Source organism: Bufo gargarizans, chromosome 6 (genome assembly GCF_014858855.1).
Source record: "Bufo gargarizans isolate SCDJY-AF-19 chromosome 6, ASM1485885v1, whole genome shotgun sequence".
NCBI lineage: Eukaryota > Metazoa > Chordata > Amphibia > Anura > Bufonidae > Bufo > Bufo gargarizans.
The window spans coordinates 324,413,677-324,426,287 of record NC_058085.1 but is presented as its reverse complement, the minus strand read 5'-3'; the positions used below and the strand labels follow the sequence as shown (position 1 = coordinate 324,426,287).

The 12,611-nt window shown below is 44.9% G+C and overlaps 1 protein-coding gene across 2 annotated transcripts; it reads right to left on the bottom strand.

Annotated features, from left to right (window-relative positions):
* Positions 1-1,584: 1,584 nt before the first annotated feature.
* On the bottom strand, positions 1,585-8,038 carry LOC122941461 (heterogeneous nuclear ribonucleoprotein H3-like). 2 transcript variants are annotated; one of them, XM_044298729.1, is made up of 10 exons: positions 7,896-8,038; positions 7,565-7,705; positions 6,873-7,011; positions 6,357-6,547; positions 6,110-6,196; positions 4,858-4,970; positions 4,577-4,712; positions 4,340-4,468; positions 4,125-4,228; positions 1,585-1,862 (listed from the first exon to the last, which is right to left on the bottom strand). In XM_044298729.1, the coding sequence occupies exons 1-9, from the start codon at positions 7,915-7,917 to the stop codon at positions 4,128-4,130; spliced, it is 1,059 nt and encodes a 352-aa protein (XP_044154664.1). In that variant the 5' UTR covers positions 7,918-8,038; the 3' UTR covers positions 1,585-1,862; positions 4,125-4,127. The 2 variants fall into 2 exon arrangements, with proteins under 2 accessions (XP_044154664.1, XP_044154663.1); XM_044298728.1 differs by having other exon boundaries at positions 4,134-4,228.
* Positions 8,039-12,611: the final 4,573 nt, after the last annotated feature.

The window sequence follows — 12,611 nt, the reverse complement described above, 5'->3', positions numbered from 1 at the left end:
TTTGGTGTCTGAATAAACTATTATTGCACGTGAAACAAGCACCAATAATCTGCTCGATAATAGTCCCATGTAAAGGGACCTTAAGGGAGTTCTCCAGGCAATTCACAATGCCCTGTGAAAGAAAGATTGTCCCCTGCTCCATCAGTGTCACCATCCCCGCTACAGGCTCACATCAGCCCCAACCGGATGTGTGAGAGAATGGGTCAGAAGAGCCTGCTGAAGTGGCCACATACAGGGTAAGAGGAATGAACCCCTCTGACCAAACCCAGGCTGACTGAAAACACTTACAGGCACTCTGCCCCAAGATGTGTTAGCAAGGTTATTCAGGAAATGGAGAGGCAACCCCCCCCCCCCCCCCCCAAATATCCAAGTCCCAGCCTGAAGCCTTGAAAGTCGGAATTTGGCCTACCGGTAATTGGTTTTCCAGGAGTCTCACATGACAGCACCACAGGGAGACTACCTCTATGCAATGCTGTCATGGAAGACGTCCTGGAAAGCCTTATACAGGGGTGTGGAAATGTGCTCAGTCACCGCCGCTCCGGTAAACAAAGCCATCTCAGCCCTGCTACTTGCCCGCAGCAGGGCTAAGCTACTGAACAAACTACCTGCCCGGGTAGGCAGCATACAGCATTTTTTTGGTCCGGCCAAAATCTGCATATTCACAGGGTAGCACCCAGACCCAGATCTCTTGCAGGCAGTGTGAAGAACTAAAGACAGGAAGAACACTGGATAGCAGAGATGGGAGGGACCTTTTAACTTCCATTCCCTTTCCCATGAAGGTCAAAGGGGGGAAACATCCTATCGTGGTGCTGTCATGAGGGATGAATTGGAAAAAAAAATATAAAAAAAATTTATAAATAGCGGAGAACCCCTTTAAGAGTTTATACAGCGCTGTCACTGTTAGATGTACATGTGGCAGACTGAATCTTTTACCACAAAACTACTATCAATCTACTCATCTCCATAAAATGCTGCCTGGAGATTGCAATAATCAATTGCAACATAAGCCTCTTCCACCACTTATCTGGGGGATGGTGGAAATAGGACAAGTGAAAATGATAATCCATTCTTACTGCACTTATTGGAAGGATTTTGGAACATTGGGTGAGCCTATTAGAACCTGCACGGTGACAGTCCCTACAACTCTGCATTATGAAGCTATAGCCGGTGTCCTGCCATATAGTGTCACTATGCACTGTGTTCCTAACTTGAAGCAATGTTTTTAGAGTAGTGATGCCCAACCTGCAGCCCTCCAGTTGTTGTAAAACTACAACTCCCACCATGCCCTGCTGTAGGCTGTCTGGGCAAGCTGGGAGTTGTAGTTTTGCAACAGCTAGGAGGGCCGCAGGTTGGGCACCCCTGTTCTAGAGCACGGCCACATAGGTAACACTCATGTCCAAAGCAGTCTACCACAGCAGGGTCTGGGGCATTGGGCCATAAACAGTAGGATTATATGTGGACCAGCATAGTCTTATCATAGACATTTATGGTATAGCCGTAATGCAACCACCACATGTCCAGCTACATCACTGTTTAGTCCGATAGCAGAATCTAGTCTGAGTCGGAAGCATAAATCGACACAGGTGATTATAAAAAAAATTTATTCAAATTCAATGTTTGCATTCAAACAAATTAAATCCTACAGTAACAATGTCCACTGTACTCTGCTCACTAAAAAATTTTAAGATCAACGTCCTTGTACAAATTCTGTACAAGAGCAAAACACAAAAACATAACTAACGAACTGCTTCTTACACAACGGTCATTGTAACAAAGCATTTAATATAGTCCACGCCATCCAGCTGTGTTCATGCCCTCATGCTGTCCAAAGTAGCCCCCACTGTTTCCAGAATTCCCCCTTCCTGTGGGAAACAAAAAACATCCAAATTAAAATGGGTAGTCCAGATGTATTGTCATGTCCTTTCCTCTGGATAGGCTATCACTAACTGATCAGCAATCAACTGTGTTCACCTCCAGTACCAGAACTACACAGCTCTGTCAACTGTGTAATGGGCAGAGCTGATCAGTGCAACGCCACTTCCACTGACTTTAAAGGGGTTCTGCAGTTTGTTTAAACTGATGATCTATCCCTCTGATTAGATCAGCATCTGATCGGCGAGGGTCCTGGGCGTCGGACCCCCTCCAATCAGCTGTTTGAGAAAGCAGCGGCACTTCAGGAGTCTTCTCACTGTTTACCACAGGCCCAGTGACGTCATGACTTGCATCAACTGGCCTGGGCTAAGCTCCACTCAAGTGAGCCGAGCTTAGCCGCGCCCAGGCCATTGATACTAGTCGTGACGTCACTGGGCCTGAGGGAAACCGTGAGAAGGCTGCAGCATTCCTGCCTTCTCAAACAGCTGATCGGTGGGGGTCCCAGGTGTCAGACCCCCGCCGATCTATCCAGAGGATAGATCAGTTTAAATAAACAGCAGAACCTCTTTAATGGGAGCTGCTCTGTAGTAAAGAGCTGCCTCCACTACACAGTAGTCCAAGTGCTGGAGCTACACCCGAACAGCTGATGTGTGGTGTCTGATCCATGCTGATCAGTTAGTGTTCACCCATCTTGAGGAGCTGGACAGCCCCCTTTACTTGCAAGCAGTTTCGAGAGAAAAAAAGAAAAAGAAAAAAAATGTAAATCATCAATTGCACCTAAAGTCTTCATCACGTCATACAGAGCAGGGGGAAAGGCTCTGTAGATTGGCATAGATTTTACTGGAACTGACTAAAGTGGAACCTCAGGAATATTCACCAGGTCATCTCACAAAAAAAAAAAGGCAACTCTGACAGGCACACCGTGTACAACTGTGCCAACTACTTTGTCAGGTGAGGAGCAGACTGGATACCATTGTTTAAACATACAAATCAGACTCCATGGGTATAATAACCTGGTATGGGTCATTTTTCAAAGAATAACTGTCTGCCTCCCGGTGCCTCTGCTCCTAGGTTCAGCAATGCCACAAACTGGCTGCAGTGGTCACAGGAAGCAGCATTGGGGATTTGTTAAGGTTTTTTTCTTTGTTAAAACAGCATATTTTTTTCTGGAGAACATTTAGGCTCCATTCAGATGTCTGCACTTTGGGCCCCGATCCGTTCTGCAATTGTGCAGACCCATTCATTTTCAATGGGGATGGAAAAGATGTTGACAGCAGTGTGCTGTCCACGGCTTCGCAAAAAAAAAAAAAAAAAAAAAACGCAGCTGTGGACAATAGGCATTGCTATTGGGGTGGCGGTCAGGTGTTGATACGCAAAACACTGCGGACGTGTGAATGGACCCTTAAAAGGAGTTTTCACTTCAGCAAATAGCATTTATCATGTAGAGAAAGTTAATACAAGGCATTTACTAAATATACGGCCTCATTTGCTGGCTGGATTCATTTTGGGGATTGCTTTACACACTGCTCATATCCAGGGGTTACCACCATGCTGCAATCCAGTAGCAAAGGGCATGCTTGCACACTATAGGAAGTTTCTATATGCACCAGTGAGGCCGGCACCTTTTCCAATAGTGAGCAAGCACAACCACCGCTGATGGACTGTAGGGTGGTTGTAACCCCTGGATATGAGCAGTGTATAAAGTGATCAAAAAATGAATCAAGGCAGCAAAGGAGGCAACTCGGACAATCTCAATACATTATGAAGTGCTTTGTATTATAAATATGATAAATGCCATTTATTGAAGAGACAAACCCTTTAATGCAATGTACACCTTTGGGGGCATTCATCAATTTTGAGCTAAATTTTTTTTTTCAATTGGCGAAGAAAAATAAAAATATAAATTTGATGCATATGCAAATTAACCTGAGACGAGTCCTGTCTGAGTCAGGGACAGGACACATCTCAGGTTAATTTGCATATGTATCAACTCATTTTCCACCAAAAAAAGCACATAGCTATGGGGACTGGATATTGCGGATCTGCTAGTGGCCATCTAGCAACCCATGTCCTCAGCTCTATACACAAAATCCCGATGACTTCCCTTTAAATTTACCACAATGCTGGGACAGAATTACTAATACCATACACAAAAAAAAAAAAAAAAAAAAAAAAAAAACACAAAACAAACAACCCCCCATTGAGTCTTATCAGCAATATTAATACTATAATTAGAAAAGTAAGAAAGTAACCTGTCATACATTACCATAACCACCGAGACCATCAGGGTTAGCATAACATCCACTGTAGTTGCCCGTCATTCCCATTCTCCCTACAGCACCATATCCTGCGCCATCTGAGGGAAAAATAAAATACAACTAAAGGTGACTACAGGTGCATGACACTGAGGGGCAACCAAAAAAACAGTACACCAACACTATAGAGCAGGTTAGTGCATACAACATACCTAGAGCTTCCCGACCGTAACATCCCATTCCTGTACCCATTCCTGCGCCCATGCCTGCACCCATGCCTGCGCCCATTCCAGCACCACCACCAGCTGTTGAATTCAGGAACAACTCAATATACCGATGCTCTGTAAGAAAAAGACACATAAATGAGGGCTTTACAGCAGAATTGCTCAAGAATTTATGTAACTCGTTAACTAAAAAATAAAAATATACAAATTAAGACGTCTACATACGCATATTGTTTTTGTCTTTTGACATGGCTGCTACAGCATCTTCATGGGTTGCAAATTCAACATCAGCTTCTCCGGTGGCCCTACCATCTGCTCCAATGTCAATATGAACTCTGATTGGTGTAAGTGGGGAGAAGAACTACAAGTACAAAATGTTCAGGCATCATTTATGCTCTTTGGGGTAATGCGAAAAGGCAGACATTTCTGACAAGTTTCTCAGCTAAAATTTACAATGTTCTACTATACTTAAACCACAAAGATATCTCAAGCACCAAACTACTTACATTGGCAATGTCGCTTTCAGTGGCACGGAATGGTAAGCCGCGCATATGAACAAAGTGCCCGCTGTGAAAACCTGAGCTTGCATCTCCAGCTCCAGGGTAACCTTGGGGAATACCTAAGGAAAATGGTTGTATGCGTTAATTTCAATTACCAACTTGGTCATTTTCCTAATATGGCCTTTACCTTATCCCTGGGAGCACAATTTTGCAACATACCCAAATCATATTACCATTATTACTAATAACGGGCTACTTAATGGTTGTCTGGTAATTTATATGGATTACCTACCCTTAGGATGGGTCATCAATATCAGATTGGCAGGGGTCCGACACCCCTGCTGACCAGCTGTTAGAATCAGCCAGTGCACTAAGTGCTGTGGTCTCCTCCTAGGCAATGTGACGTCACTGTACACTGGTCATATGGCCTAGTTGCAGCTCAGCCCCAATCAAGTCAATGGGGTCGAGCTGCAATACTAAGCACAGCCGCTATGCTATGTACAGCACTGTGCTTGGAAACTGCTGGAACCTGGCTGCACTCAGAGGCTTGGACCCCGCCAGTGTGATATGATGGTCCATAATGTGGACATTACCTTTACCTGGATAACCCCTTTAAGTTAGCTGTTAAGTCAGCTATTCCCCCGACCCAGTCATACACACGCTGGGCTTGGCCAAACAAGCAGGTGTTCTGTAATAGGGACATGAGAACCACTCAAGAATATCTGCCATCTGGAAAACATCAGGGCACCCTCCAAAGAGACCAGATAGGCAGTCATACCAAAGTCATTAGATTTAGCTTAATGGGCACGCTTAGTCTCAGAAATACAGAGGTAACAATCCTGCTTTTAATTGTGCAAATTATGCTAAAATCTGCTCTGATCTTCTTGGTAAAGATGATGAAGAAAAGGGGGTGATCAGACCACTCCATATTTTTCATACTCAATAAAAGCTTCTCCTATAAAAGAGTAGATATCTGCTAGTCAAGTCAGAGACCGTTCACATCCAGCCGGAGGGCGACTTATTTCCGACAGTCCCATTATACAACTGTACTTTTAGAAAGATTAAGGATTAACGTCTTCACATTTTCCTAATAAATGTAGGGGGAGAAAAGAGTGCCTGCTCATAATGTGTCTGTGCATCTGGCACAAATGTGGTGAGAACCCAACTTTGGTTTCCTCTAAATACTGGAGATCTGAGTCATTGCTTTGAATCTAACTGCAAAGTACACGGCGTCAAACCATACCTTCTTCGGACATACCTCTGCTTTCTCTGAGTCGATCGTCAAAACCATCTGCCCCATAACCAAAGTTGTTGTACCCACTGTACTCCTCAAATCCTCCATAACCTAAATAGATAAGATTTCAACTAAAATTAAAACCGTATAATATATTTCAATGAAATTAAGACAACTATAATGTATTTGCTGAAAAAAAAAATTATATATACACACACACATACACACACACACACACACACTGCAAGCATGAAGTCTTATTCTTACTTACCACCCCCATAACCTCCACTACCACGCATGCGATCATACATGTTACCACGGCCAGCTCCTCCGTAATAAGCACCACGACCTCCCATTGGCCTGTCATACGGGCCAGGGCGCTGCTGCCCCCCCATCATCCTTCTGGGTGGATCATACGATGATCTGATTTCACTTCTGCTGCTTTTAAAGATTTCAATGTATCTATGCCAGAGGTGTTGGAGAAAAGAAATGTCAGTAAGGGTTAAATAAAAGCGCCTACCTTTAATAAAATCTATATAGTGGCTCCACTGAATGTATAAGCGGTACTACAGGCATCTGCACAACCGAGTTTTAAGAGCTCAGAAAATGGAAAGCTGATTCTCAAAGAAAGCATTTGGAGAAAATTAGTAGATATCACTTTGAATTGACTGTATTTACGATTAAAAAAATAAAAATCAGAACCCCCTCCCACCACCATGGAGCCCAAAAATAATAAAGAAAACATGAAACAAAACAGAGATAACCGTCCCGTTCTGTCCATCCCCACCTGTGCCCTATTCTTTCCTTGTGTTTCCCCAGAGCATTTTCTGCTATCTCCTTTGAAGCAAACTGCACGAAGGCCTCCCCTGTGCTTCTCCCCTGGTAGTCCATCGTCAATGTTATCCCATTTGGCAGGATTCTCAACCCTTTAACCCAAGGACAAATAACCCCATCAAGGGGAACAGTGTTAAAGGCTGCAACAAACCCATCTTAACAATACTAACAACTTTAAAAATCCCAATAGCCTAACATCAGCTCAATTATTAATGCTTTGCTCCCGCCACCCCGCAATATTAACATTTCTACAAGTTACTTAGGGCTCACTCACGCAATGCATGATCAATGCTTAGTTCCATAATTCATTCTTTATAGAAAATATAGAAATATATATATATAAAAAAAACAAAAAAAAACAAACAGAAAATGATCCCAGCAGATAAAGGAAAACAGGTCCTACAGCTAGGATAAAATCCTGTTATTGAGAAAAAGAAAATATGGAAGAGAACATGGACATGTAACACGCTGGTGTAAGTGAGCCATATAAACCATTTACCAGTTATTACACTGTAAGCTTCTTACTTAGCAGGTTACGGTACAATGGATTCTCAATAACGAAGAGCTGTGTTGATTTAGGTCCTAATTAACATTCAATGTCAAGGCTTAACTACAGCAAATCAAGCATTATGAAGCTACAAGTACCTGAGAAAAACTGCACAATTTCTTCCTTGCTGCAGCCAAATGGAAGACCACGGAGTCGGACCGTGCCGTCGGTCTCAGACTCCCCGTCACTGGAATTGTGTTTCAGAACCCACTCCATTTCAGTGTTGTTTGATTTAAAAACTAGAACAGGGGACAAAAAAAAACACTACATTGTCAATTTCCTGAAGGAAATACATAGGGAAAGATTTATCAAGACCCCAGGGCTTCCTTTGCTGGTCTTGTCGGGGGGGCGGTTGATAAGCAGCTCCACTAGAAGCACGGACTGAATTTCTGGGATAAGGCCGAGTGCTTGCTCTACAGCAGTCCTTACCTTCAATGTACCTGTGGCCCATGTATTTGCGGTCTTTCTCCAATGCTTTCTTGAGATCGTCCTCCGTTTCCAGTACGATAAAGGCTTCGCCACTAGGACGGCCTTCCTTGGACGTTGTGAAGTGAATGCCGCCCACTCCATCCGCAATTACCGCAGTCTACAAATAAAACCGTGCACATTGGGCTTATAAATACACAAATTTTAGGGTAAAAAAAAAAGTCCCAAGTGGGCAATCTTTTCCATCTGCCAGTGCAATATATAGCCTGCCCAACAATATTAAAGGGGTGGTGTCACTCTTAGGGAATGTGTGCGATTATGGCATAAGACCCCCCCCCCAGGTCTGCAAGTGCTGCCTAAGAGAATGTCAGCACAGGTGTACTTACAGACCCCTTACTCCACCCGTGTGGACAGGGGAGTGAGGGACTATTAAAGAAGCCCCTCTATGATACAGCTAGAAGATAATATAGTTGCGGCTCATGCATATTGTACATGTATAGCAGCACCACCTCCATCCCACCCAAATATTTTCTGTCCTCCTGATAATGTAGCACAGACTAGGGGCTGTATTAGACCTGCAGACGAGCATTAGGACTGTCAGAAGGGAAGTGTTCCTCCCAGCCAATCACCGGCTCATTAGTGGAGGAGACTGCTGCTATTACATGGAGAAATCGCTAACTCCATCCAGATTGATTATTTGCTGGGAGCAGAGTGTGAATAGATGGCACAATCTGCCGTGCAATTGCCCAATGAACAAGCATGTTTGGGCAGCACCCTACACAGGCAGATCACCACTAGCAAGCGTTCCTACAAACATCTGTTAGCAATGATCTGGCCGACCCTCTGCAGGTGTAATACAGCCCTTAAAGGGAACCTGTCACCGGGATTTTGGGTATAGAGCCGAGGACAGGGGTTGCTAGATGGCCGCTAGCACATCCGCAATACCCAGTCCCCATAGCTCTGTGTGCTTTTATTGTGTAAAAAAACGATTTGATACATATGCAAACTAACCTGAGATGAGTCCTGTACGCGAGATGAGTCAGGGACAGGACTCATCTCAGATTAATTTGCAGATGTATCAAACCGTTTTTTTTTTTTTTTTTTACACAAAATCCCGGTGACAGGTTCCCTTTAAGGAGAGATTTATCACAACTGGTGCAAAGGAAAATAGGTTTAGTCGGCCACAGCATCCACAGGGGTTGTCCGCTTTCTTATACTGATGACTTATCCTCCGGATAAGGCAGTATCAGATCGCGTCAGCGCTGTGTTTTCTGCTCACCAGTGCAGACAGCTCCTCCGCCCCATTCACTTAAAAAGTTGGCTGTGGAAGGGGGCTACACTATGGGACAGACTTAGAAAACCTCTATAAAGCCAGTATTGACTTTTTGAGGTCTTCGCTGAGTACTCGCTGTGGGCACCTTTGTCCTGATACTTATGTCCCATTGTTTAAATGCCCGAGATTGAGAAACAGGAATTCCTTCACAGAACAAACATCCGCATTGTGTGCATTACCTGAGAAAAACTCCAGCACCTCCTCGCAAGTGCAGGACCACGGCAGTCCTCGGACTCTCACGATGCATTCGTCTGACATGGTTACAGCTCTGAAGGGAAATGAACATTAACAAGGCACAGCAGGTAGTTCTGCCACATACAGACCCAGTATCTTCACACAGCTCACCGTCTACAGTCAATACATGAAACATCTGCAGGCCACCATTCAGACACGGCCATGTTTGTGTGTAAAAAAATAAAAAATATTATATATATATATATATATATATATATATATATATATATATATCTATATACATACATACACACACATACCCCCCCCACCCCAAATAAAACAGCACTATATGGTGAATCCTGGTGCAAATTCCTCCGACCACAGGCAAAGTAGTAATCAACGGTAGTATTTTTTTTCCCCCAAAAAAAGAGGCAGCACTCAAGTGTAAAGACCCACTTTATTCCCCTCTGCCTCGGGTCTTTTCACATTGGAGTGCTGCCTCTTATTTGGAAAACCACATTTATGCTCGTGCATTGCAGACCACAGGGCACACACGTTTGTGTGCAGGAGGCCTTTATGGTGCAAAATGCAAGCAAGAACCTAAATTTCTATAAATTTGTGACATACAGGGTTTGTATAATGGATCAAACCAATTTGTAACTTCTGTCACTAAACAGCCCAGACATGTTTGGGTAGCACTTTGAAGGGGATGCAAATCGGCATAAGGGGCGCCCACATAGTGCTTCAGAGGGATCTGAGCTTCAGAAACCAGACAAGGTGAGTAGGTACCTTTTTTTTTTTTTTAAACACAGGAGGGAGCGGGCACAATAGGCATTATTACTGTGAAGGGGCATTACTACTATGGGGGGCACTGTTGTCTCTCCTTATACATTTGTTTAGCAGCAGTCTCCGGTACTGGAGAGCCCCTGTTCTAGCAGAACCTCTGCTGGGGACTATCATTTACATAGCGCAGCATACACCATAGCACTGAGCAGAGTGCTGGGGAAGCCGAGCACGCACCCCCAGACACGGGCCCTCTGCTGCGGGGATAACCGGTATCCAGATCTGTGCGGGGTTAACAAAGCATAGAGGAAGTCCTCCCCGCACGGACTACACTTCCTGATCACGCATCCAGCACGCCCGATCGCACATGGCGCTGCTGCCGCCTCTCCGCCCCGGTATATGCAGCCATCAGCCGACATGACATGCGCGGGGAGAACTGCGATCTCTAGGCCCAACCCACGACACGTGCGGGTTACACAGGAGAACCGCATGACACTCAATTATGTCCGATCCACATTACCGCAGCGTAAACGGCGCTGTGTAACGCAACGATAAAGCGCTGCGCACTCTCCCGGCAAACCAGTGGGGGTGCGGACTGAGGCGGCTCGGCTGACCGGAAACCGCGCGATGGCGCGCACACACACACACACACACACACACACACACACAATCACCTCACCCAGGCACGGCGCCTCTAACTACAGTCACCGCGGGTTTCCCGCCGCACTCCCCGAGTGCGTTACCCGTCGCTATTGTACTACAAGACGGCACAAAATGGCGGCGGCCCGGTCGTTACTGCGCGAGCCGCACACTGGAGCGTGAAGAGGAACAGGCCGGAAGCCTTCGTTGAATAAACGCCGCGCTATTCAGACGACGGCGCCGCCGAGTATTCACAGCCAAGCATTCAGTCAACAATCGGGAGCCACTTACCTGGAGGACTTGCAGACGGTGTGGTTACTGTAGGAGAGACTGGCCGAGAGCGCGGGGCGTTCCTTTCATACACACACTACTCGCGGACGAGACGCTGTGCGCGCTGACGTCACAACCGTCTCTCTTCGAAAGCGGGAAGGCAAGACAGGATGTGACGCAAGGACGTCTGTTGGCACGTAAACTGAGAGAGAGGGGGAGGGGTGTTACTTCCTGTCTTGTTCCTCCGGCGCCATTTTAGTGGAGCCCATTGTGTTTCTCTACATGTATAAAAGCTAATTTACAAAGCACCGTGCCTTTCATTGTATAGTGACTGTACTTTGTACTGCCACTCAGTCCCATTCACTTGAATGGGTCTAAGCTGCGCCCGACGAAGGATAGTCACTGGCCAAAGAAGACATGGTGCTCACTTGAGCACCAAGCTGATCAGCAAGGGTGCTGGGTGTTGGACCCCCACGATCAGTTAAACACTCTGACAACCCTGTTACACGCCCTAAACCCCTTTAAAAGCAAGCAAGAACCTACCTTTAAAATATTCACAGCTAGTGCAAAATTGTGCCAATGTACAACATAAGGACTCATGCACACGGCAGTATGTATTTTGCAGTCCACAAAAAATACTGATGACGTCCGGGTGCATTCCGTACGGAACAGCTGGCCCCTAAAAGAACAGTCCTATCTTTGTCAGTCATGCAGACAATAATAGGACATGTTCTATTTTTTTGCGGAACGGAAATATGTACATACGGAAACGGAATGCACACGGAGTAACTTCTGTCTGTTTGTTTTGCCCACCCATTAAAATGAATGTTTCCAGATACCGTCTGCAAAGAAAACGGAACGGACACGTTTGTGTGCATGAGCCCTAAACTGTATATCCAGTACTATAGTTCAGTGATAATGTGCTATTCCATATCCTAGAATTACTCAGTATCCTCTGAAGGAGCTGTGGGGTAATACAGGGGTCTGAGGGGTCCTGGTTACCCTGTGCCTGTTATGTTGCCACTTAGTTGGTAACATGCTAAGACTGGTGTATTTCTTAGCACTATGCTATAATCAAATGTAATTAACGGTGGTTTATACATACACCATCAATACTGCATTATGACTGAACTATTGTAGCGAATAAACCGTTTATTATGTTGTATTGGCACAATAGTTATTTTGCACCAGCTGTGAATGAAAAAAAGAAATTTATATATATATATATATATATATAGTGTTTGGTCCCCTCTTGCATTGCTTTTAAAGGGGTTCAGAGCTGAACCTGGACGTATCCCCTTCTCCACCCAGGCAGCCCCTCTGAGTGGAGCATCAGAGCATTTTATAAGATCTGCGGCAAAAACGCATCTAATCTGCACCAAAAAACGCTATTATTTATTGCAATTTGGGTGCAGAAATCCACCCGGAAGTTCACGTGGAACTTGTGCACGTTGACCCTTATAGAGAAATGTATTATTATACATATGTTTGGCAAGTGATTTTTACTTAAAGGGGTATTC